The sequence below is a fragment of the Pistacia vera genome, unplaced genomic scaffold (assembly GCF_008641045.1).
Source record: "Pistacia vera cultivar Batoury unplaced genomic scaffold, PisVer_v2 Contig460, whole genome shotgun sequence".
Lineage (NCBI taxonomy): Eukaryota > Viridiplantae > Streptophyta > Magnoliopsida > Sapindales > Anacardiaceae > Pistacia > Pistacia vera.
Window position 1 is genome coordinate 478,975 of NW_022196291.1, and position 22,410 is coordinate 501,384.

The window sequence follows — 22,410 nt, forward strand, 5'->3', positions numbered from 1 at the left end:
CATCTTTTTGTGACACGTTTGCTATTCAACAAGGAACTACCATAATTAATTAAGCAGATAGATACACACTGACGCAGCAGCTTTGCCACATGGCAGGCCATCATCAACTGAAACTGTCACACATGATCTATTTATTTCTAACTACCGCCAGTAAGGGTACCCACTTTTGGCCTTTGAATTTTCCTCATCTGGGTCTTGATCCAATGCTAGCCCTAAACCATATAAATTCCTTTAAATTTTATTTTTTTATTTTTATAACTAAAGTGTCTAAACCTGTTTACACGTACTTTAACTAATATCTGAAACTCATTAAACACTTTACAAACCCAATATTTCAAACAATAACTCTAAGTAGTTTGAACCTAAAAGTTAATAAAAGGAACAAAACCTTCTTGACCATCCAATCAATTTTGTGGGGTTAATCATCCCTTGTGGCCTCATGGAGTGAAGGATGAATTGAGAAGTGAAAAGACCATCAATTACCATACCCCAAAAAAAGAAAAAAAAAAAAAAAAAAAAAAAAAAAACCTTAGGGATTGAAATTGCTTTAATTTAATAGTTTACAATTTACATTCAAAATTTAATAAAATCAAAGGATGCCCCCAAATTGAAATGAAATTCAATGTTTACACATATGAGCTAAAGAATTCACCCAACCCAAAATCATAAAAACATTGTCAAATCATATTTTTACCTTCATTGATAGGTGCAGTCCCATAATACTTTTATGCAACTCCAAGGAGATCAAAATACAAGGCTTCTTGTATATATGCTTTGTTCAAAATGTTGGCAAATGAAATCTTTTGCTTCAATGTCTCTAGTTCTTGAATTTACTTTCTGATTAATTCCCCACTTTTTGAATGCCCATCTGAACTGGGCATACTTGAAGACTCTGTAGAAGTGTATGACAATTCCATTTTTCTTGCTGCATTTGCTATGAAACTGTTTGTGTTATGAGACCTTGTGGAACCTTCTGGCTTGGTCACATTAGTACTCATAAAAGGCGGTTGATGTGGGATCGGAATCTCGCAGTTTTTGCTCGTTAACATCCATACTACCTGTGCCATGGATGGTCTTAATGCAACTTCTGCTTGTGTGCAGAGAAGCCCAATTTGAAGCACTTTATTTGCCTCTTCTACATGAAATTCTTCTTTTAGGCTAGAGTCAACTGCTTCCATCAGATTGTTTAATCTGTAAAGTGTCCAAACCTGAGGCCAAAATTGAATAAATCTCAAATGTCAACACAATAAAAATGGTCTAATAAATTTGTTCTCCATCACCAAATTTAATTTGCAGGAGAGAGTAAAGCTTACTGTTTGGAGAGGAGATATATGGTCCTGTGAATACAAATTGTTTCTTCTACCACATACAATCTCAAGAACCAGTACTCCGAAGCTATAAACATCTGCTTTCTCGGTAAGTTGTCCTCGAACAAGATACTCCGGAGCCATGTATCCACTGCATCACAGAAACATAAAACCTTGTAAATGAGACAGTAATGAAAACAATAAAGGAAAATTTTAGTTTAAATGTGAAATGTCTCTGCATTGTATAACTAATCAGGAGCTGCGAATTATTTTCTGTTCAGGCCAAATGTTTAACATAGTTATTGCCTTGTTCTTATCTAACAGTGCTAGATGAAAAGAAGTTAAGCACAAAACTAAGTGAATAAATCTTTTCTCTTACAGTGTCCCTGCAACACCAGTGCTAAGATGAGACTTATCAGCAGCGAAATTCCGGGCAAGCCCGAAATCTGCAATCTTTGGAGTAAAATCTTCATCGAGAAGAATGTTGCTGCTTTTAATGTCCCTGTGGATTATTCTTTTTTCTGAACCTCCATGAAGATATGCAAGCCCCTCAGCAATTCCAATTATGATTTTAAGCCGCTTCTCCCAGTTTAGAAGTTTTGTTTTGTTGTTCTCTGCAACAAAAAGAAGAATTAGAATCACATTACAGTTCTTCTGTGTTTCTTGGATGAAATAATGACCTTAATGATTGATATGTGGAGAGTAAACAATTACCGAAAAGGAATTGATCGAGGCTCTTGTTTGGTACATACTCATAAACCAGGAGGCTCTCAGGGCCTTCAATGCTACAACCCAGAAGCTTCACCAAGTTCTTGTGTTGAATTTTGCTGATTAAATTTACCTCATTGAAGAACTCATCTACCCACTGTCTCGTATTAAAAATCAGCCTCTTGACAGCCACAGATTTCCCATTTGGAAGAGTCCCTACGTACACAGAACCTGCTCCTCCTTGGCCTAATTTCTTTGAAGCACTGAAATAATCTGTCGCCTTCTCGAGGCTCTCATATTTGAAACTCAAGCAAGAATTCTTCATTGGAATCGCGAATTGGGCAAGATTATTGCGTTCTAGGTGATGCAAGGGATAAGTAATATATCAGAATGCTAATGCCCGAGTGATTGATAAAGGGAATTTACAAAAGCAAATATTTTGTACCTTCTTTCATCTTTTTTATTCTTGTATAGCTTGCATAAGCTGCAAAGAGAAAGACCATGATGAATGCAGCTGTTGCCAAAGAAATGGCTATGGTGATTCCGAGCCCAGAAACTGCAAAACATGATAAAGTGCTTAGATCTTCGAGATCAACCAGATGAAATGAAACATGTAGAATTATATTTGTGCTGTAACAGACAAGAATACAAGATCCTTAAACCCACCCTTGTAACGGGCAGGAACACAGGCATCAAAAGACAGTAAGAAGGTGTTTGGTTGCTGAGTAAATCATGGAAAATAAATTAAGATTTTGAACATTTGCAAGTGATTAATCAAGATCTAATGCAAACAATGTCGGTCAATTAACTTAAAATTCAAAACTCCGCCTTCTCCCCTGCATTCTCAACACCCAAATAACCAAAGAAAATACCAAAAAACTCTAATCAAAACTAGAAAATTTCAGGGGAAAAAAAAAAAAAAAAACTGATTGATTACCATGACTATCTTCATCTGGTCCATCATCATTGAAGAACTTCTTATTGGAATATCTCAGATAACACCCGGTATTCAAACTTCTACCTTCTCTCTTGAGCCCACATCCTCTCACACCCTTTCCAGCTTTCTCTAAACATCTTCTACACCCATCTTGTCCGACGCTCTCCCAACACTGAGCCAATGCGTAAACACCCTCCACTTCCGCCGTTCCAAACCCTCCACTCCCCGTTCTCACCGCCCTTCTTGTAACATTCCCAACTGCATAACCAACGCTCGTGAGAAACTCATTCTCATTCTCGTAATTGGCAAAGCTAACATTCTCTTTACTGCACGTTACATTGTCAAGAGCAGGCGAAACATACTCTTTGTAGAACTTGTAGCTATCGTAACGCAAGAAACACCCGTCGAGAAAGATGCGAGCTGAGAGAGAAGGGAGGCAACGAGGGACAGTTGTGCGAGCTGCAGCATAACAAAGGAGACAGTCAGTCTGAGAGAGGTCGTGGTGGCACTGAGTCAAAGCGTAAATGCTTGAAGAAGAAGAAGAATTTCTTGTATGATTATTAGTGGTGGAGAGATTAACATGGTAGGTGGCGAAGTGGGTGGTGGTTATTACTTGAGAAAGATTTTCCATTTCTCGGACAAAAGTTGGAACATAGTTCGAAGTTTTTGTTATGTTGGTGCCACAAAAGAGAGCGGCTTCTGAGATTCTGGGATCAGAATGAGAGACGTGAAAGAGCAAGAAAAGAAAAAGCCATGTTAGAGCTGAGAAATGCATGGAGTTTTATGTTAATGGTGTCTTTCTGCGTCTTTCTCTATGTAAATGAAGTTGGAGAAGATGAAGAAGAGAAGGCAAATTAAGGAGTGTGAAAAGAGAAGAAGAATTAAATTCAAAAGTAAAAGGGCGTATGTGGTCCGTGTTGTTATTGGGATTTTATGATGATTCTTTGTTGTTTCTATTTGTCTGGTTTTCTTCTTCTTCTGGCGTTTTTGTCAAACAGGCCAGTGAGGTTGGTGAATGGTATATAAACTGGATTAAAATTTAACTATCTTTAATAATTTAATGCTACTTCCAAGCATCTTATTGCAATTGCTAAATAGACCCTTTTCTAGACCTCTTTGAATTTTGACTACTGATAGTTAACAAAAAGTAAACCTGAATAAAAAGTAAAAACAATTCAAAGGAGCTGTATGTTAATTTTGAAAAAGCAAAAGAGATGAATGGAATCTATTCTAGTGCTCTAATAGAAAGTCAAATTCGTAAGTTTAGTCTTGAATAATTACAGTGGGCAATATCGGTGTGCAAATAGAAAAAATGAAGAAGAGAAATTTGACAGCTGAGAAAAGAGTTGAAAAGGGAAAGGCATACAGCATACCCGACTGACCTGGCTGGCACACTATAAGTATATTTTGTTTGGTGTTCAATAACAATCAAACCCAACAACACTCACCGCTCACTAGTATTTCCTCTTCGTTTCACACAAGGTCGGTTTCTAATCTATGTCATGAAGGACCTCTTTTCATTCCCTTTGGTTTCATTAAGGGTCTATGTTTATGTTTATGTTTGTTTTATAAATATAAAAGAAACAAAAAAAAAATTCACTCAAGAGTGCATGCCCCTCTATCATCATGATGTAGTGTGAGAATGTGATAGAAATTATTTGCTAGGCATGTTTTATTTGAGTTTCATGTGAATCTGCCTTGCAAAAAGTTAAAGACCCAAAATCATTAATTAATATATAAAACAAACCCTAAATTTATTTTTGAGATATGTATTGTTATACTTAACTTTGTAATATGTTTTGCAATTTTTCATTAAAATATTTGTATGTATATCAACCTTTATAAATGTCAATAATTTCTCTTTTGCAAACTATATGAAAGTTGCATAAAAGGCTGCCCGGGTTTAGAAAAGTAAGGTGTAGCTTTACGTTGGCAAATTGAAATGGAATTCATTTAGATATTATATGGGTACGATATGAGAATTGGGGTCAATCTATAAACATGTATAATATAAACCCAATCATGGTTGCTTTAATCTAGAAGCACTACAACTTCTCTTTTCAAACTAACATAAGGGACCAAATTTTGGTATCTGCAATACAAGAATTACAAGTTTAGATAATGAATCTAGAAGCAATGCAACTTTCTAGTTTGAAAGAGACATAAAGGTAGAAACTTTGTTTGTAAGGGTGAAGGAGTGAAGATAAAGATTGGCAAGTGAGGGTCCCTCTCTTTGTTTTGTGAATATATGATGTCATTCTTCCTTTTTGCACTTTGACATTTCAGCCTTTCATAATCTAAATCTCCACCACCATGCATGTGCTAATCCACTCATTTTCTATTTTATTTAATTACTGTAATTTATGTTATTAACCCTGCCGACTCTTTCAGGTAAACAATCTTAATCTGTAAACTATAAATTAGCTTAAATTTAACCGGAGTATCCGGGGTCAACTTACATGTACCTCGGTTAATCTTATAGTCCATTTTGAATACCCTACAAGTCTAAATGACCAGGTAAATCATAAATATAATAGATGATCTTAAGATTCGAACTCAAGAAGTTAATCAAAAAAACAAATCTTCTAGACTGTTAGGCTAACCCCTTGAGGTTAAAGTACACTTTAACTATATTTATCGATGATGAGTCCTCCAACTATCCTTATTTTATTTTGATTATCATTAAATAAAGGGATATGTTTGGTACAATCTTTTTGATAATTTTAGTTTAAATATCATATATTTAACAAGAAATTTTTTTGTAATTATTGAGTAATGTCAACAATTAGATTAACATCCATCGAATACGGTGCTAATAACACAGACTATTGTGCACTAAATTAATATAAAAAATAAAGTGTGAAAAATGCATCTAGAAGGCCAAAAAGGAGGTGCCGGCTTGATTTAATTCATGGTGGGGACTTGATTGAACAAAATTCAAAGTGATGGGCTATCAATTATCATGTATAAAGCTAAGAAAAAAATAAAAAACAAAGAAAAGTAAACAAATAATACAAACTAATATGAACATGTGATTACACGACAATGAGTTAATTAATTAATTAATACTAAACCTTCATCTAAAATCCTATGAAGATTTTTGTAAGGATTGGCGGCGAGAGGCCAAGCCTGCCGAAGGTGACATTAACTCCATCCATTCGTCCATAAATGGAGGCCTCGATGGAAGCGGCAATGGAGTATCCTTTTGTTTAAGCATTTGAATGATGCTTGTCATTGTTGGACGACGAACCAGTGACTCTTGTGTGCACAATAAACCTACCCAAACAACTCTTTCTATTTCATCTCTGTATTCTTCCATATTCTTCATGCTTTTGTCTATTATTTCTGATTCTGTGTTTGCCTGGAAATGCTTCCATGTCTGCAATTTTCGAACCAAAAAAAATGATGGAACTTGTCGTTTTTATTATATGTTCAGGTAAAAGCTTTTTCGAAACTTACGTTAGTAACTACAGTTTCGAAACAATTCTCTGACTGAAATTTATTATTCTGTACTCCACTAACGATTTCAAGTACAAGAACTCCAAAACTGTACACGTCTACTTTCTCAGTTAATCGTCCGTTCACGATATATTCAGGAGCCATGTACCCTCTAAAGAAATAAAATTTGATTATGAAAATGAAATTTTAAGGAATATAATCATCAGTGTATGTATATATAATACTCACAATGTGCCGGCAATGGGGGTGCTGAGCGAATGGGATTTCTCGCTTGAGCAAAACCTGGCGAGCCCAAAATCCGCTATTTTTGGTCTGTGTTTCAAGTCTAACAAAATATTACTTGCTTTAATATCGCGATGAATAATCTGGACGTCAGAGCGGTGAAGATATTCTAAACCTTCAGCCGTTCCAATGATTATTGCAAGCCTTTTCTTCCAATCTAGTTCCTTCTTCTCCTCAGGGTCTTTCTTCCATGTGTAGCAAAAAGGTTACAAGAGATTAATTTATTAATTATGCATGATTAATCAGATTGCTTACCAAACAAAATTCGGTCGAGGCTTTTGTTTGCAACGTATTCAGAGACAACGTAGCTGTCTGCTTTTGTGAAACAGCAACCGAGAAAACGAACCAAGTTCTTATGGTGAGCTCGACTCATGATATCCATTTCATTGCAAATCGCCTTAATTTGATTCTTTCTGTTTAATAGTAAACGTTTTATTGCTATTTCTCTACCATCTGCCAAGGTTCCCTGCTCAGATTCATGCCCATTAGGTATCAAAAAGATGACAATTGAGGAGGAATTTATTTAGTTACCTTAAATATTTCTCCGAATCCTCCACGACCGAGCTTTTTAGATTCACTGAAGGAGTCTGTTGCTCTCTCTAGTGTTGAGTACTTGAACTGCAAGAACTGCAAGCTCTTATGTAATGCTGATAAGTCCATCTCCGACTCTTTATATATTTAAAAAAAAAAACAAAAATTAAGTTCATTTTTGGAATTAATAGTAATTGCATTTAAACTTTTCAATGGAGGAGCTTAATCTGAGGAAATTATAAAATGAATTACCTTTTTGCATTTTCCTGAAAACCATCTTTCTGTAAGTAACTTTACCCACAAAGAATCCCAGGCCAATTGCCATTATGCATATTATAACCGCAGAAATAGCATATGTAATGTACAACCATATTTGAGCTGCAGGAAAATGATCAATTAGAAATATTGATTGTTTTTGAGAAATATATCTCTTAAATATTTTTCTGATACTAGTATATATAGGAGGCAATTGATTATATATAACATTCATATCATACCATGGCTTTCGTTTTTACTGAATTGCATATTATTGGCAAATTGATAATGAGAATAACGCAAAAAGCAGCCGGCATTGAGCACACGGCCCTCCACTGATGGCAAGCAAGATGTTGTACTTGAAGCTGCCTCGTTTAAGCATTCTGAACACATATCTTTGTCCAGGTTTCTCCAACAAGTCGCCATACCGTATGCGGATATGCCATTTCTAGTCTCCTTGAACACTGCAAACCCTCTCTCATCCATCGGCGCTTTCTCGACGATATTTTTTATCACCTCTTCAACTAGCTCTTTGAATACCTTCTCAGGTTCCGTATCCTGGCCGCATTTCTGTTGTAATACAACATGTTAAATTAATTGAAAAACCAAACAAATTGACCAAAGCATAAAATGAAAAGCGAAATAGATTTATCACCGTGACATCAATAGACCCGATAGATTCTTCATGGAAACTGTAATTCTCCAGCCTCATGAAACATCCATCAAGATAAACACGAGCGCTGGAAGCTGGAAAGCAATTGGCCAAGACGTTGATAATTTGAGAGAAGCATACTCTGCATTCTTTATCAGAAAGATCTTCCATGCATTGTGATATCACATAAACTTTTAAGGAAGGTCCAATTGTACAAGACACATACTTGTCTCGACCTAGCTGTTCTTTCAATCCATCCATGAAACCTGAGTAGTTATGAATGGGAAATTTTGATGCATCTTTTTCGGTCATTTTTTCACAGAAATGTTCTACCATGTTAGTTCTGGGGTCTGCACGAGTTACTACAGAAATCAAGATGACCAACGGGACGATTAGGTTGAGATTTTCCATGAGAGAAAGAAAAGGAGAGAAACAAGGGGATTTTAGGAATGTGTATTTAATTTTTCTTTATTTGTTGAAGGGAAAATTCCGATTTCTCATTGGTTGTCTTCTTTGTTTTGGTTATATTTAGAGTTGTTGTAGTTGTGGTGTTAAAATAAGGAGATTGTTTGTAATATTTGGGAGGTGGCAACTGCAAACAGTGAAAGCTAATTAACACGACAATACAACTCAATTCTGTCAACTTTCAGTTTAATTTCTTTATCCTTTTATTAGTTCTTGGCCATGCAATTGCAAATGCCATGTCTTTATCTGTTTTCAGAATCTTTTCTTTATTAATTTATTTCGTTTTTGCCGTTCAATTAGATAAACCATAATCTGATAGTTTTTTGACACTTAAAAAAATGTTATTGGACAACTAGACTTAATGGTATTAAATAAATATTAATCCTAAGATTTGATTAAATAACAAAAATCTCTCTAAATTTTTTGAAATAATAGAAATATAGCCCTTGTATGTAGTTTGAAAGCACAAAACATAAATTAATGAGAGGGAGATGCTATAGAAACGGATGGAGGACACCAAAATGGCTTTGTGATGCATAAGTGAGAACATGGAAGCAGGTTGAACATGTGAAAATTTCCGATTCCATTGGACTTTATTTGCCATGGTTCCAAATCCTCCAAACATTATAAAACTGGGTTCCCTCCAATGCTTCTTAAATATATATGAAAGCAACCTTATCAACCCCACTGACACAAGTCAAATATAGCAGTATTTTCTTAGTAATAATGTTCAACCTAAAATTTACAATGGATACATGCAAAAAAGCCATACCTAACCTAAACTTTGAGGTCGATCAAAATGCTGAATCATGGGTTCAACTTATGGCAGATCCCTTCACAACCATAATGCAGTGAGTGTTCGGAGTGCTTCGTATGGATATAATGTTGAATTGAGGGCAGCAGTGCAGATTTATCCAGTTAACAAGAATTCGCTCAGGCTTCATCCACCTTGCTGCCTGCTGAACATTCAATAGCCTCATCAACTCTGTTCTGCAATAGCGTGCCCATGTTTTGCTTCCTTGCTGCTGGCACAAATATTCCCTCGAATCAATGTTAGCCAGTCGCCATGCATAAAATGTATTGCCAAGGAAAGTCAACGTAAATATTATTCATCGACTGAAGACAAGACTGGAATCCCTTTGCTAGTAAAACTTGAACACTTTACCAGCAACTCATCGCCTACCCTGAACTCCTTCTTGCCATTTGCCTGCTTGGAAGCCAATAAGAAGATATAACCATTTCAGATGAAAAATAAAGCTTTCACCAGCTCTTCTTGAATAAGAAGTTTCAAACTCATTTACTATTATGTAATAACATGTCAAATTACCAAGTACGTTACTCTGCTTAAATAAGAAATCTACCCATGGACTAAAACATGTGAAACAGAAAATTCATATCCTTGAAACCAAAGGGATCTATCAAATTCCGATTACAGCATGATTCAAAAATCCACTATGATCACAATGGTTTCATTAAAGATTATTTGGTCACTAGAACCTTTTTTTTTTAGGTGGTGTGGCTGTGGGGGTGGGGGTGGTGTGTGGTGTGTGGGGGTAGTAAAGGAAGGACAGGAGACTAAGTAATTTTGTTTAAAAAATAAAGATGAATCACGTGCATTGCAAAGGCACTCATCTCTCAATGATGATTTAGTTATTTAGAAACGTATACTTGAGAAAAATCCAGGAAGGTAACCAAAAAAGCAAACCAAACAAATATGCACAGATATAGCAACAGGAAGGAATCATATGGCCTTTGATTTTGTGCATTGGAAAACTGGAATCTAGTAAGTGAATGCAAAAGGTTGGGATGAATAAAGAGAGAATGTAAAAATTAACTAAAAAATACCAGGCATCATCATATCAACACCATCAACCTTGTTATGGCAAATTTCCATTCAAAAGCAATGAGAGATACATACCTTAAACCGATACATTCCACGAATTCCACCACCCAAATCAAGAACTAACCCACGTGCACGAATTTGATAAACCTTGGCAGTAACCTTTGTTCCAAGCTTCAGATTTCTTGTAGAAATAAGACTCTCAACTTTGGTTTTCTTATCACTGTTGTCACCAGATGCAGCAATTTGAGGCATAGATTTTTTTGGCTTCCTATTACTTTGTGAAGCCACAGTTTTAGATCTTCTCTTTGATCTCTGACTCAAACCAGAAGATTTTTCCTCCTCATCACACTCTGCAGCACTTCGAATTAATATTGCTGGGGTTGAGGAAGAATATGAGTTTGCCTCACTAGTTTCACTTTTGCTCTCTGGGAACTCCTGGTTTTGCCCATCAGAGACATTTCCAACTGATGCCCAACCGTTAGTAGCTTCTTTGCAGACTGGAACATATTCTTCAACCACTTTCTTTGTCTCAGCTCCAGGTGTAGGTGAAGCCGCTTTAAGGGATAGCTTAATATTACCACGAACATCTTGCCCTATGCACATCAAAGAGAGCTGCTGGCCAACGGACACCACATCTGAAACCCGAGAGACCTAATAAAAGCATCATCACTATAATTAGCCAACCTCAAATTTATATTAGCATCCTTTGTCTAACTATAACCATTTCAAAGACGTATCTTTGGACCACCTAGCAGTATCATATTATGAGCACTTTTTATCCATCTAACATATTTTAATAAATTAATGGGTATTTTCCATTCAAAGTAACACTACAGAGGTATCAATCGACAGAACTCTCTCGAAACCATTGGCAACTTTGTTACTTCGAGGCAATTTTTTCTGCAGTTCAAAGCTCCTATAAAAGATGGACTTTGTTGGCCATTGAGAAAGAAAATTACAACTGCTCATTACATACCGGTTCATGCGACAACTCAGAAATGTGTAGCAGGCCTTGTTGGCCACCATTGAACTCCACAAAGGCACCATATTCTTTGACTGATGTTACAACACCCTTATAGACACCCCCAACCTCAATCTCACGGCCAATTATGAAGTCAACCTGAAGGGCAAGATAACTTCAGAATGTAAATATGTAAAAACCAGAAAGAACAAGCAGACCAATCACCAGTAGCTACACCATATGGAATCTGAATATGAATGGAATAGAAAGTATCAGATGCATACGGTCTGAGCAGTGTAAAACATTTACTAAGGTCTATTGAAGCAGAGCAGTAAAGTTTAAACAAAGTTCTATCTCCTCCAAGAAATTTACAAAAATGCAACTCCATTAGCAAGGAGAATGGTAAAATGAATAAAGAAATCTCAAACCATTAGAATTTTAGAGAAGTGAATTTTTAAAAGTTCTGCATGGATTTTGTACAGATGCTGGATCTTCAATTTTAGGGACTACAGAGATGTTCGCGAAAATTTTGAACCTTTATATTACTTAATACAATCACATACAACCATTTCAAATGAAATGTTGCGACTCATACGAAAAAGCACATTTAAATCTAACTAGAGGAACAAAAAAATGCAAAAAGTACCTTTTCTTGTACTTTTTCCATCGCCTCCTGATTCTTAGCAACTATAGTAAGCATTCCGTCACTTATAGCCATCCGTGCACCTGAATTACAAGCAGAAGATTAATAATTATCTAAAAGTCAGGACAAAGTAATATAAATCTCAAGTAAGAAGGAAAAAAGCAAGTTTAAGCTGTCTCCAGCTCAAATGACAAACATGAGTAATGCATTCTTAATTTGTATTAAACCTGTTTCCTCTTCAATTTTTCTTTTGAGAGCACCTAGCGGGCCAATCAAGCGGCGAAGAGTGTCATTGCTGTACTTCAAGGTAGCTGCATGATAGATCATAAATTTTCAGCTACGGAGAAAAGACTCAGCACCAAACTGATGGTTACTCGTTAATAGTAAAATCACAAGCACAATGGACATGGTGAACTTTAACCTAGACGAGGTGAATTTCTATCATCTCGAGTCCGTGCTACACTAATTTGCCGGTCCATGTGATCAAGGATTTGAAGACGACCTTTAAGTGCATGCTCTAAACTCTCACAAATAATATCTAAAGGAATTCCAGCAGGTTTTATATCCAACTGAATTGCTGTAACTCCTTTTCGAGTGCCAGCAATTTTGAAGTCCATGTCTCCTAAATGATCTTCCAGACCCTGTAAAAAACTAAAATATTCAATAAACTCTAAAACAGAGTTAGCTGATACTTAACAAAGCAAACATATAAGAAATAACTATCTAAAAACCATAATAAAGCCCCCCTAAAAAGAACCAAATTACTTGCTATATTGTGGTAAATTCCAAAACTTTAAAATTTCTAAAGGCAATAAAGACACTATTTACAATTAGTATAGAAAGAGCAATACCATTTAAAACTTTCTAAAAGCTCTTGAAAACTTTCTATGAAAAATAATATCTGAATGAATATGTTTCAACAACACCACCACCACCACCCAGGCAATAAGTGAAACATGCCAAGTCAAAATCTCACCAATATATCAGTCAATATACGGTAGTCCTTAATTTCACCAGTTGATGGATCAACTTCACTGACAAGACCAACTGAAACACCAGCTACATGTTCTCGTACTGGAATACCAGCATCCATCAAAGCCATACTGCCTACAAGAATTTAAAAGCATCATAATAAACATTTAACTCAGAGAACCAAAACACCAAATCATCATTGGTATTGAAGGTTATAGACACCATTAGTATCATAATCAATCCAGACACATAAGATGAATAGGTTTATCAGGTACTCCTTACCAACATGAAAACTATTTTAAATGCACAATTATTGAATATAAAGAAAGTAAGATCCCAAAGTTTTCCAAGCAGACAACAAAATTACATAATTGAATAGATACCTCCGCAGACAGTTGCCATGGATGTTGAACCATCAGAGGCCATGACCTCTGAATTCACACGGACAGTATATGGAAAACCATCTTCAGGAGGCAACACAGCAAGCAGAGCTTTCTCTGCAAGAGTTCCTACAAACATTACAGAAACTAGTTATAAGTTATTGTGATTTCACATATAAATAAAATAGAATAAAAAAATTAAGCATTCTATTGCTAGATTCAACTGTCAAGATGCTTTGCGAGAAGAAATATGGGTAATTAAGTTATTGGGTCAATGCCCGGAACCAGAATGGCATAGTAATGGCTCACTTAAGAGAGCCATGGAGCATTACATGTTTCCCACATTTTGAAATCAGCAAAAATTAAAAAGAAAAACTCAATCCTAAATGAAAACAAATGGAAGAGAGCTAAAAGCAGTAACAGAAAAGTAATACTAAGAAGTAAGCATTAGCAAAGATATTATGTTTCAAGCCCTCGAGTTCATGCCATCCTATCTAAGCTGTAAGTTTCCCCAGGTTCATATGCATGAGACCTGAAGAACAGGAAAACTATCCAACTAGGCTTTGGCTTCAGAGGCTAGTTCCACTTTTTACCAACCAGTCAAAGGCATCTCAACCTAGTTCAGTGACTGCTGACTGTTTTGAAGCTACCCCTGCCCCCTAACCCAACTTCTAGGCCAAACTGAGTCATATTCTATCAAATTAAGTTCCCGTTATATTTTTGACATCGCATATACTTCTCTGTTGATGGACTAGAGAGAGACATATAAACTAGTCAAGAAAGAATAAGCTAAACAATGTGATGTCAACTCAAGCAGCCAATCTATTGGTGCATCCTCAAAAAGTCAAATTGACAAATCAAGCCCAACAAGCCATTCTTACTGGATTCATATGACAATCAGGGCATAGCAAAAGAGAAAGTGAAAATCATTTTTACCATGACCGACTTCACGCCTATTTAGGCCAAGTCGTTTACCAACTTCATTGATTGAAAAAGGTGGAAAACTGTAGTGAAGCATGAATCGCTTTGTTGGGGGGCCAACCAGGGAGTCCAATCGTTGAGCATCTGCAGGTGATCCAAGTGTCACAGTACAAAGGACCTGTTTTATATAAATATAAATGTTATGAAAATTAAACTTATTTAGACATAAGCATATATTGATTTTTTTTATAATTATAAGATTTAAAGATTTAGGTTATGAAACAAAATAATGTCAACTGACCTGGGTATCTCCCCGAGAAAAAAGTGCTGATCCATGCAATATAGGTAAATTACCAGCTTCACAATAAACAGGCCTAACTTCATTAAGATGTCTCCCATCAACCCTGAAGCCTTCTGCAATAATCCTTTTGCGGACAACCTGATATTTTTACTAGGTTTAAAATATAGCCAATCTTAAAAGATGATATAACTCTAGTTAGATTAGAATGGCTCTCTAAATGGCAATACAAACGACTACTTTGAATGCATTTCTCCCAAAATCCCAAATATCAAAAAAAGAAGTTATAATGATATCACTTTCAGCTCAATTATATCATCCATGACAAGTCACAAGTTATAGATTTTTCAAAACTATGATAGAGGCCAGCCCTGAACTAGCAAATATACTTCTTTACAGAAATGGGGTGAATAAGAACATGTACTTCAGTAATAATTCATGAGCAAAATCTAAAATTTTCAGAACAAGAGAAAGAATACTAAAAAAATTATAAGGAACACAATCAAATCACAAAATCAGTCATAAACAAGATCATCACAAGAAAAGCAACTCCAACAGCTCCCACAACTCTGTTTCCTTCTTTGAGTCAAACCTTACCTTTTTCCTCACAGTGTCTACTGCCTTTGGTAGGACACTTAAGCTTTCTTCATCACACTCTTCTTCAAGAACTTTTCTCACTTCTTGTGCAATCTTTTCTAAAGCCTCTCCACGTTCAAACTGGAAGAATAAGAGAAAAAATTACCACTGCATAATCAAAAGTACATTTTAACAGAAATAACCCATGTCATCACATGTAAATGCACACGCACACAGAGGTGATGTGTGCACACATACAATACACATGTAAGCAAGTAAAATCTGACAATAATAGACCCCAAAAGAATTCTTTGATTAAAATCTGCTGCACCAAGAAAGATGGAGCACACCTTGCCATATGATGGATCAGTAAAAACAGCTTCAATAGGTGCTGCAGCAAGGTTACTGACTTTCTCCAAAGCTCTATCTGAGATCATTGACAATTTATATTCCTTCTTATGTTTTCCTGCTTTCGCAGCCAGTTTGATTTGAGGTTCAAGGTATTTAACCGCCTGAGTTACCAAAACCAATCCAGTTATTACATTCTAAGATAAAGAGAAACTGAGAGATACTCTTCAAAGTCTAATCCTGATAACTGACCTCAGGATGAGCTAGTCTTAATCCAGCTTCTAGATCTTTCTCTGAGATCTCACGTGCCTGCACATCTATCATCAAAGTTTTGTCCTTTGTACAGGCATATACTAAGTTGAGATCACTCAAGTTAAGCTGCATTATATTGAGAAACCATCAATCCAAAAAATAAGACAAACAAAGTATGAGAGAGTTGGTGTTAATAGTGCCAGTTTCAGGGTTTCATAAACTTGAAACCCGCTTCAACTACAGTTTGGAAAAAATCATACTGAAAGTATAAGCAACAACTAAAGAATGCAACAAAATATTAGTTTAGTACATAACACTCTATAAGTACACAACGAAAACAGAAAAAGAGCCTAAGGAATCATCAGTGCAAAAAGGTGAAAAATATTTTATGGATACATAATAGAAGAAATCAGAAAAACTACAGAAGAATTTGAAATAACAGCATCTGAGACTTCAATCATGAAAAATCATTTAGGAAATTGAAAAAAAAAAAAAAAGATACATTTTTGTTAAGAGAAAATTAGCAGATAGACAATCAACAGAACATTTTAAAAGGGGAAAGCAAAGACAAACAATAATCAAGTCAATTTTTACCTCATCCACGGTTGGGTTGACAATAAACTGTCCAGCAATTCTCCCAATACGTATAACACCGATGGGACCACCCCAAGGAATATCTGATAACATAAGAGCAGCGGATGTTGCATTAGCTGCCATTACATCTGGATCTTGTTTCCCATCAGATGAAAGAACACTTGCCATTACCTTGAATTGAGAAATATCAAAGTCAACAGAAACTTCCAGAAAGCAATAGAACCAAAACTACTTGCAACATCATACCTGAACCTCATGGTAAAATCCTGCTGGAAATAGTGGTCGTATGGGCCGATCAATGAGACGACCACATAAAAGTTCTCGTTCTTTAGGAGCACCCTCCCTCCGCATGAAAGTAGTTGGAATCATACCTTGGGCATATTGTTTCTCTTGATAATCAACCTATATAAAGACATATCAATTAAAAAACCTATAGTGATCAATAGACACAAATGCTTTCACAAAATGAATCTCCCAAAAACAGAGAGTTCTTAGGAAGATGACAATAGAAAAAATTATATACTTCACAACAAGGGCCTTCTATATCTTAATGTTGGGAGTTGACAATTCTCTTCCTGTCAATTTTACCAATTTTTTGTTTTTATATTATAATATTAGTTTTCATGATTATCGTTGTCAGTTTCAACATTATATGTTTCTGATATTGTCACCTCTGAATAAGCGCCCATTAAAACTCCCACTCTACCCAAAAGTGTTCACCAGTCTCGAACTACAAGTCTATCTTCTTCTGTGAATTTCAACTCTTCAATTTCTTTCCAATCGCTAATGTTACAACTTATGTAGTGCGTCTTTACACCCAATTAAGCATACAAAAATACCACAAAAAATTGAAACAAAATACACCCATCAATAATTCAAAAAATATAAATTTGAAAAAATTACACATACAGTGAGAGGCAAAAAATCGCGAACTGCGTCTCCTTTACCGGAGGTAATGGTGGACAAAACCTTGGTCTCATCCATGCCCAAAACGATAGCTCCATTTGCGAAGCGGGCAATTTTTCCAGTCTCAAGGGTGATTAAGCGTGATCCAATTTCGAACTCTTCTTTGAAGGTTTCTAGAACCTTGGTACCTGCCACGGGCGGGGCGGGCGGGTCAGGGCCGGGGTCGGAGGAGGCGAAGCCAAGGCGACCGCTGCAGATTGTGCGGAAGCCGAGGGCTCGCCATGTGAGGAAGTTCGGAAGAGAGGTTAGAAGCGGGTGGGTTTTGGTGGCCAATGAGGACATTGATGGATTGAAAGAGAACGGAGCTCGAATGTGACTGTGATTTTGTAGTTTGGTTTGTAGGGTTTAAGGAGAGACTAAAGAGGACGAGCTGGTGTTAGAAGTAAGAGGGTTTTAGGGTTCTGATTTGGTGCGGTGAGATGTATGGTAAGCATTACCTAGCAACGCGGTAAGAGATGTACGGTCAGATGGCGTTCTCATAAATGTATTATAAACACCCGTCTTTAAAATGTATAAAATCTAAAAAATTAAAATTCAATCCATTTATGTTGAATTTAAGATTATAAATTTACGGTCATTTCTTCAAAATTAATTAAAAATCCATAAAAAAAAAAAAAAATCACATAACAGTCAGTCACAATTAAAGATAACACTTAAATTATCCAGATATGTATATAACAATATATCTAGAAAGGATGACATTTCACACCCAAAAAAAAAAAAAACAAAAAGACAATATTATCCTTAATCATTAATCAAATATAGTATTATGCTTTTATCCTTACAATAATGGATAATAAATGGATCTTTGTAAACAAAATATCCAACCATGAGATTTCGTGGATTGCTTTCTTAGTTGTAGTAGGTGATGTTTGGATGGGTGGGAAAATGATATTATCTTTGATTAGTATCTTTTTGTATATAGTGAAAATTGTATGTACAAAAATTCTTTTGTTGAGATTATAATTTTCATTAATTACAAAGATTGTAATTAAAGATAGGGTTACAAACAAGTTGAGCTGCTCGTGAGTTGCTTGGGCTCGACTCAAGTTGAGCCTGAGTTCAAGTAGCTCATGTGTTGAGTCGAGCTTCTCAATGCTCGATTCGAGCAACTCGCGAGCTTACTCAAGGTCGATATATCATTACCCTAATTCTTCTCTTTCTCTCCCCTTTATTCTTTCTTTCTTCTTTTCTTTCTTTCTTTCCGCACAAATTATAAAGTTTCTTACTTTCTTCCTTCCTTTCTATCTCTTCTCCCAAATAAAACTTTGTATCTATCTTTAATGCCTCCATCTTACCACGACCTCTACTTTCTCTCCTTTTCCATTTCACTGCCCCTCATCTTCTTCGCTCTCTCCTCCTATTTTCAACCACAAAATAGCTTGGAAGACCTGCCACCATTACTTCCTCCTCAAGCATCACCACCTGTTCAAACATGGATCTATAGGTCCATATTTCCCCCTTTCTTTTTTTTCTTTTGTTTTTTTAAAGAAAATATCCCAAATAAATTGATCAACAAAGCTACAGACACCGAAAAACTTGCACCGAAATTGTGTACCGGCCTACGTGTAACACGTCTCTGATTTTTTTAACAATTTTTTCTAGTGAACGGCCGTCCATCCAATTAGGATGACCGTTCACTCACATGAACGCCCGTCCATATTATATGGACGGGCATCCATATACAAAGGATGGACGTCCCCATTTAAAGGACGCTCGTCCATAAATAAAATACAATAAAAAAATTTGTAAAACATTATGGACGGCCGTTCATAGGTTGTGGACGGGCGTCCGCAAATACAGGACGCTCGCCCATTAAGTTTGGACGGGCGTCCGTAAGGAATGGACGCCTGTCCAAACTTAACTTGTTTTAAAAAGTAAAATAAAAAATTTGGACGCCCATCCACAATTAAGTTTGGACGGGCGTCCGTAACTAATGGACGTCCGTCCATTATGTATGGACGACAGTCCACACTTAAGGGACGGCCGTCCATTATTCTTTCTCTCATATTCTATTATAGGTAATTCTTCTTCTTCTTGTTTTATTTGAGTACAAGTTTTGGCCAAAATGAGAGCGCTAAGTAACCAAGATGATGATAAGATTACTAAGGAAAAGAAAGAAGAAGAGAAGAAGTCGAATAGAGTTTTGTTGCTAAAACTATTTACATTTGCAGATTTTTATGACTGTGTGTTAATGGCTTTGGGATCAATTGGTGCAATTATTCACGGGGTTTCAGTTCCTGTTTTCTTTATATATTTCAGGAAGATGATCAATATTATTGGATTGGCTTATCTTGTCCCCAAAATAGCTTCTCACAAAATTGCAAAGGTATCCAAAATTCTTCAAGAATCTGTAAATTACTTCATCTTTAACTTTCTAACTTATTTTTGTTGCAGTACTCGTTGGATTTTGTATATCTCAGTGTGGCAATTATGTTTTCATCATGGCTAGGTACCGAAAAATTTTGTTTTCACCTCTATTTATCTTATTTAATTAAATTTTGATTGATATATTGAATTTTTATATGTCATATAGAGGTGGCTTGCTGCATGTACACCAGAGAGCGGCAGGCAGTGAAAATGAGGATGGCGTATTTAAGGTCAATGTTTCTGAAACTGATAATAGGTGATGCAAGGAGAACCAAGCTCTTGCCTAATCAATTTTGATGGAATTGTACGTAGATTTTGACAGATGGTATAGTTGTAATGGTACTAAAGTTTCATGATTTTCTGAATGGGAATGGCTTGGAGCAGCCGCTGCCGCCGCTGCTGCTGCTAAAATTGGCTCTGATGAGTATACTCTCATCACCATGATAGGTATCTTAAGGGAGAATGGACTGTTTTATATGATTTCCGTTGAAGTGAAAAGTGGAGGAACATGAGCGCGTTCCGTAAAGAATTAAGTTGCATAGTCTGAAGGCAATCGAATATCGTATGGGTGAGAAAATAACACTAAAAGTTTGTTCATTCGCTGTTCTTTTATTTCTTCTCTTTTCTTTGCACTGACCTAACAAACTCTTAAGTGAAACTCAAAACGAAGACAACCCCAGCTGGGTATTTTCCCTTTTCTATTCCATCTTTGAAAATTTAAAATTCATCCAATCTCTTCCATCTTTACTATCTCAACAACACTACTCCTTAACTCAGTCACAATGGCAACCCAAAAAGTGGAGAAGAAATCACAAGACACAATGAAGGTGAAAGTCACTGGAAAAACCCACGTCAAGCCCAACAAGATAATAGGAAGAAGAGAATGCCAATTGATCACCTTCGATCTTCCATATCTAGCTTTTTACTACAACCAGAAGCTGCTTCTTTATAAGAGTAACGAAGAGTTCGACGCCATGGTTGAGAAACTCAAGGACGGGTTGAAGGTTGTTCTGGAAGAGTTTCATCAGCTGGCTGGGAAACTTGGGAAAGATGAAGAGGGAGTTTTTAGAGTGGAGTATGATGATGAAATGGAGGGCGTTGAATTGAGTGAAGCGTGGCTGAAGAGATCGGAGTGAAAATGTCAAGAAAATTCTAGTTTCTTGACATTTTCATGAATTTTAAATTTGCTGTTTCCATAAGGGACGACCGTCCCTTAAGTGTGGACTCGTACATTAGTTACGGACGCGCCGTCCAAACTTAAGCGTCCAAATTTTTTATTTTATTTTTTAAAACAAATTAAGTTTGGACGGGCATCCCGTATTTGCGGACGCCCATCCCTTAATCCATTCCTTACGAACGCTCGTCCAAACTTAATGGACGGGCGTCCCGTATTTGCGGACGCTCGTCCAAAATTAAGGGACGGCCGTCCACAACCTATGAATGACCGTCCATAATGTTTTGCAAATTTTTTTATTGTATTTTATTTATGGATGGGCGTCCTTTAAATGGGGACGCCTGTCCCTTATATATGGACGTCCATCCATATAATATGGACTTGCGTCCATGTGAGTGAACGGCCGTCCAAATTGTATGGACGGCCTTTCACTAGAAAAAAATTGTTAAAAAAATCAAAGGCTGGTACACAATTTCGGTGCAAGTTTTTCAGTGTCTGTAGCTTTATTGTAAATTGATTGTGGTTTTTTTTTTTTTTAATTATTATTATTCTTGATTGTGGTCTAGTGGGGTAGGGGTAGTTTTATGTCTTGGTTGTGGATGATAGGTTGATGGAATTGGACCTAGTCCTTCAATTAAGTATAAACGAAGGGCTAAAAAGGGAAAAAATGAGCAGTTTGGTGATATGGACAGGTGGCAAGGTTAGTTAGGATCTGGTGTCAAAATAAAGGAGAGTGCGAGAGCATGTGGGAGGATATTCTGAAATTTGTGTTGGTTAAAAGTTGCAAGCCCTCAAAGACCAGTCTGTCTTTTCATTTTGTTTCAATTGTTTCCGTTTACTTCAGCAACATTACAATGAATATTCATCTTCATTTTATACCAAATTTCTATTTGAGAAACTTGTTTTTTGTTTATTGGTTTATTAGATAGTTGCTGTGTGTATTCATGTATTTGTTGTGAGAAGTGCAAGTTGTGTACTGGTTTGTGTGTGAGAAAGAGGATTTGCAAAAGAGGTATTCATCAACTGGTATCAAAGCTATCGCTCTATGGGGCATGGTTAATACCAGGATGGAGACTAGAGTTGATAATGTGGAGAAGAAGGTCACGGTGGTTTAAAGGGATAACTAGGTTGACGGAGACTGTTAATGCCATGAGAGAGATGATGGTTGAAATGCAAAACTAGATGAGAATAAAAGATGAATAAGGGGAAACTCTCCGGAGACAAGTGATTTTGGAAGAAGGGAACCACTCATGAACAAGGAACCCACACAACAAGGAGAACCACCATGAGAATGAGCAACTTGGGAATGGTGGCTACAACCATGGTGATGGAGGGAATCAAAGAGATTAGGGTGGTCAGAGACTTGAGCCGCTGATATTTTCTGGCAAAGGCCCATATGGTTGGATTTTTTGGGCTGAGCGGTATTTCTCAGTTAATCAGATAGTAAAGGAGCACAAGGTCTACTCAATGGCGATGTGTATGGAGGGAGAAGCCCTTCACTGGTACAAATGGACAG

At 36.4% G+C, this 22,410-nt stretch overlaps 3 protein-coding genes across 5 annotated transcripts; all 3 read right to left on the reverse strand.

The window, feature by feature from the left end:
* Nucleotides 1–579: 579 nt before the first annotated feature.
* On the reverse strand, nucleotides 580–3,929 carry LOC116145288 (cysteine-rich receptor-like protein kinase 42). The gene is made up of 6 exons (XM_031430737.1): nucleotides 2,953–3,929; nucleotides 2,461–2,571; nucleotides 2,022–2,372; nucleotides 1,687–1,921; nucleotides 1,314–1,458; nucleotides 580–1,208 (listed from the first exon to the last, which is right to left on the reverse strand). Exons 1-6 carry the CDS (start codon nucleotides 3,725–3,727, stop codon nucleotides 831–833), a joined length of 1,995 nt encoding a protein of 664 aa, XP_031286597.1. The 5' UTR covers nucleotides 3,728–3,929; the 3' UTR covers nucleotides 580–830.
* A 2,111-nt stretch (nucleotides 3,930–6,040) lies between these two features.
* On the reverse strand, nucleotides 6,041–8,467 carry LOC116145142 (putative cysteine-rich receptor-like protein kinase 43). Its single transcript, XM_031430575.1, has 8 exons — nucleotides 8,135–8,467; nucleotides 7,722–8,049; nucleotides 7,477–7,602; nucleotides 7,225–7,361; nucleotides 6,949–7,159; nucleotides 6,640–6,874; nucleotides 6,412–6,562; nucleotides 6,041–6,331 (listed from the first exon to the last, which is right to left on the reverse strand). The coding sequence occupies exons 1-8, from the start codon at nucleotides 8,465–8,467 to the stop codon at nucleotides 6,041–6,043; spliced, it is 1,812 nt and encodes a 603-aa protein (XP_031286435.1).
* Nucleotides 8,468–9,128: 661 nt separating this feature from the next.
* Nucleotides 9,129–17,681, reverse strand: LOC116145286 (polyribonucleotide nucleotidyltransferase 2, mitochondrial). Of its 3 annotated transcripts, none has more exons than XM_031430735.1 (16): nucleotides 17,294–17,681; nucleotides 16,631–16,786; nucleotides 16,385–16,555; nucleotides 15,791–15,916; nucleotides 15,541–15,702; nucleotides 15,212–15,331; nucleotides 14,618–14,755; nucleotides 14,332–14,494; nucleotides 13,399–13,524; nucleotides 13,020–13,150; nucleotides 12,546–12,684; nucleotides 12,271–12,354; nucleotides 12,047–12,126; nucleotides 11,416–11,559; nucleotides 10,515–11,090; nucleotides 9,129–9,806 (listed from the first exon to the last, which is right to left on the reverse strand). In XM_031430735.1, the coding sequence occupies exons 1-16, from the start codon at nucleotides 17,630–17,632 to the stop codon at nucleotides 9,702–9,704; spliced, it is 2,760 nt and encodes a 919-aa protein (XP_031286595.1). In that variant the 5' UTR covers nucleotides 17,633–17,681; the 3' UTR covers nucleotides 9,129–9,701. The 3 variants fall into 3 exon arrangements, with proteins under 3 accessions (XP_031286595.1, XP_031286593.1, XP_031286594.1); XM_031430733.1 differs by having other exon boundaries at nucleotides 9,130–9,806; nucleotides 12,465–12,684; XM_031430734.1 differs by having other exon boundaries at nucleotides 9,134–9,803; nucleotides 12,465–12,684; nucleotides 17,294–17,632.
* Nucleotides 17,682–22,410: the final 4,729 nt, after the last annotated feature.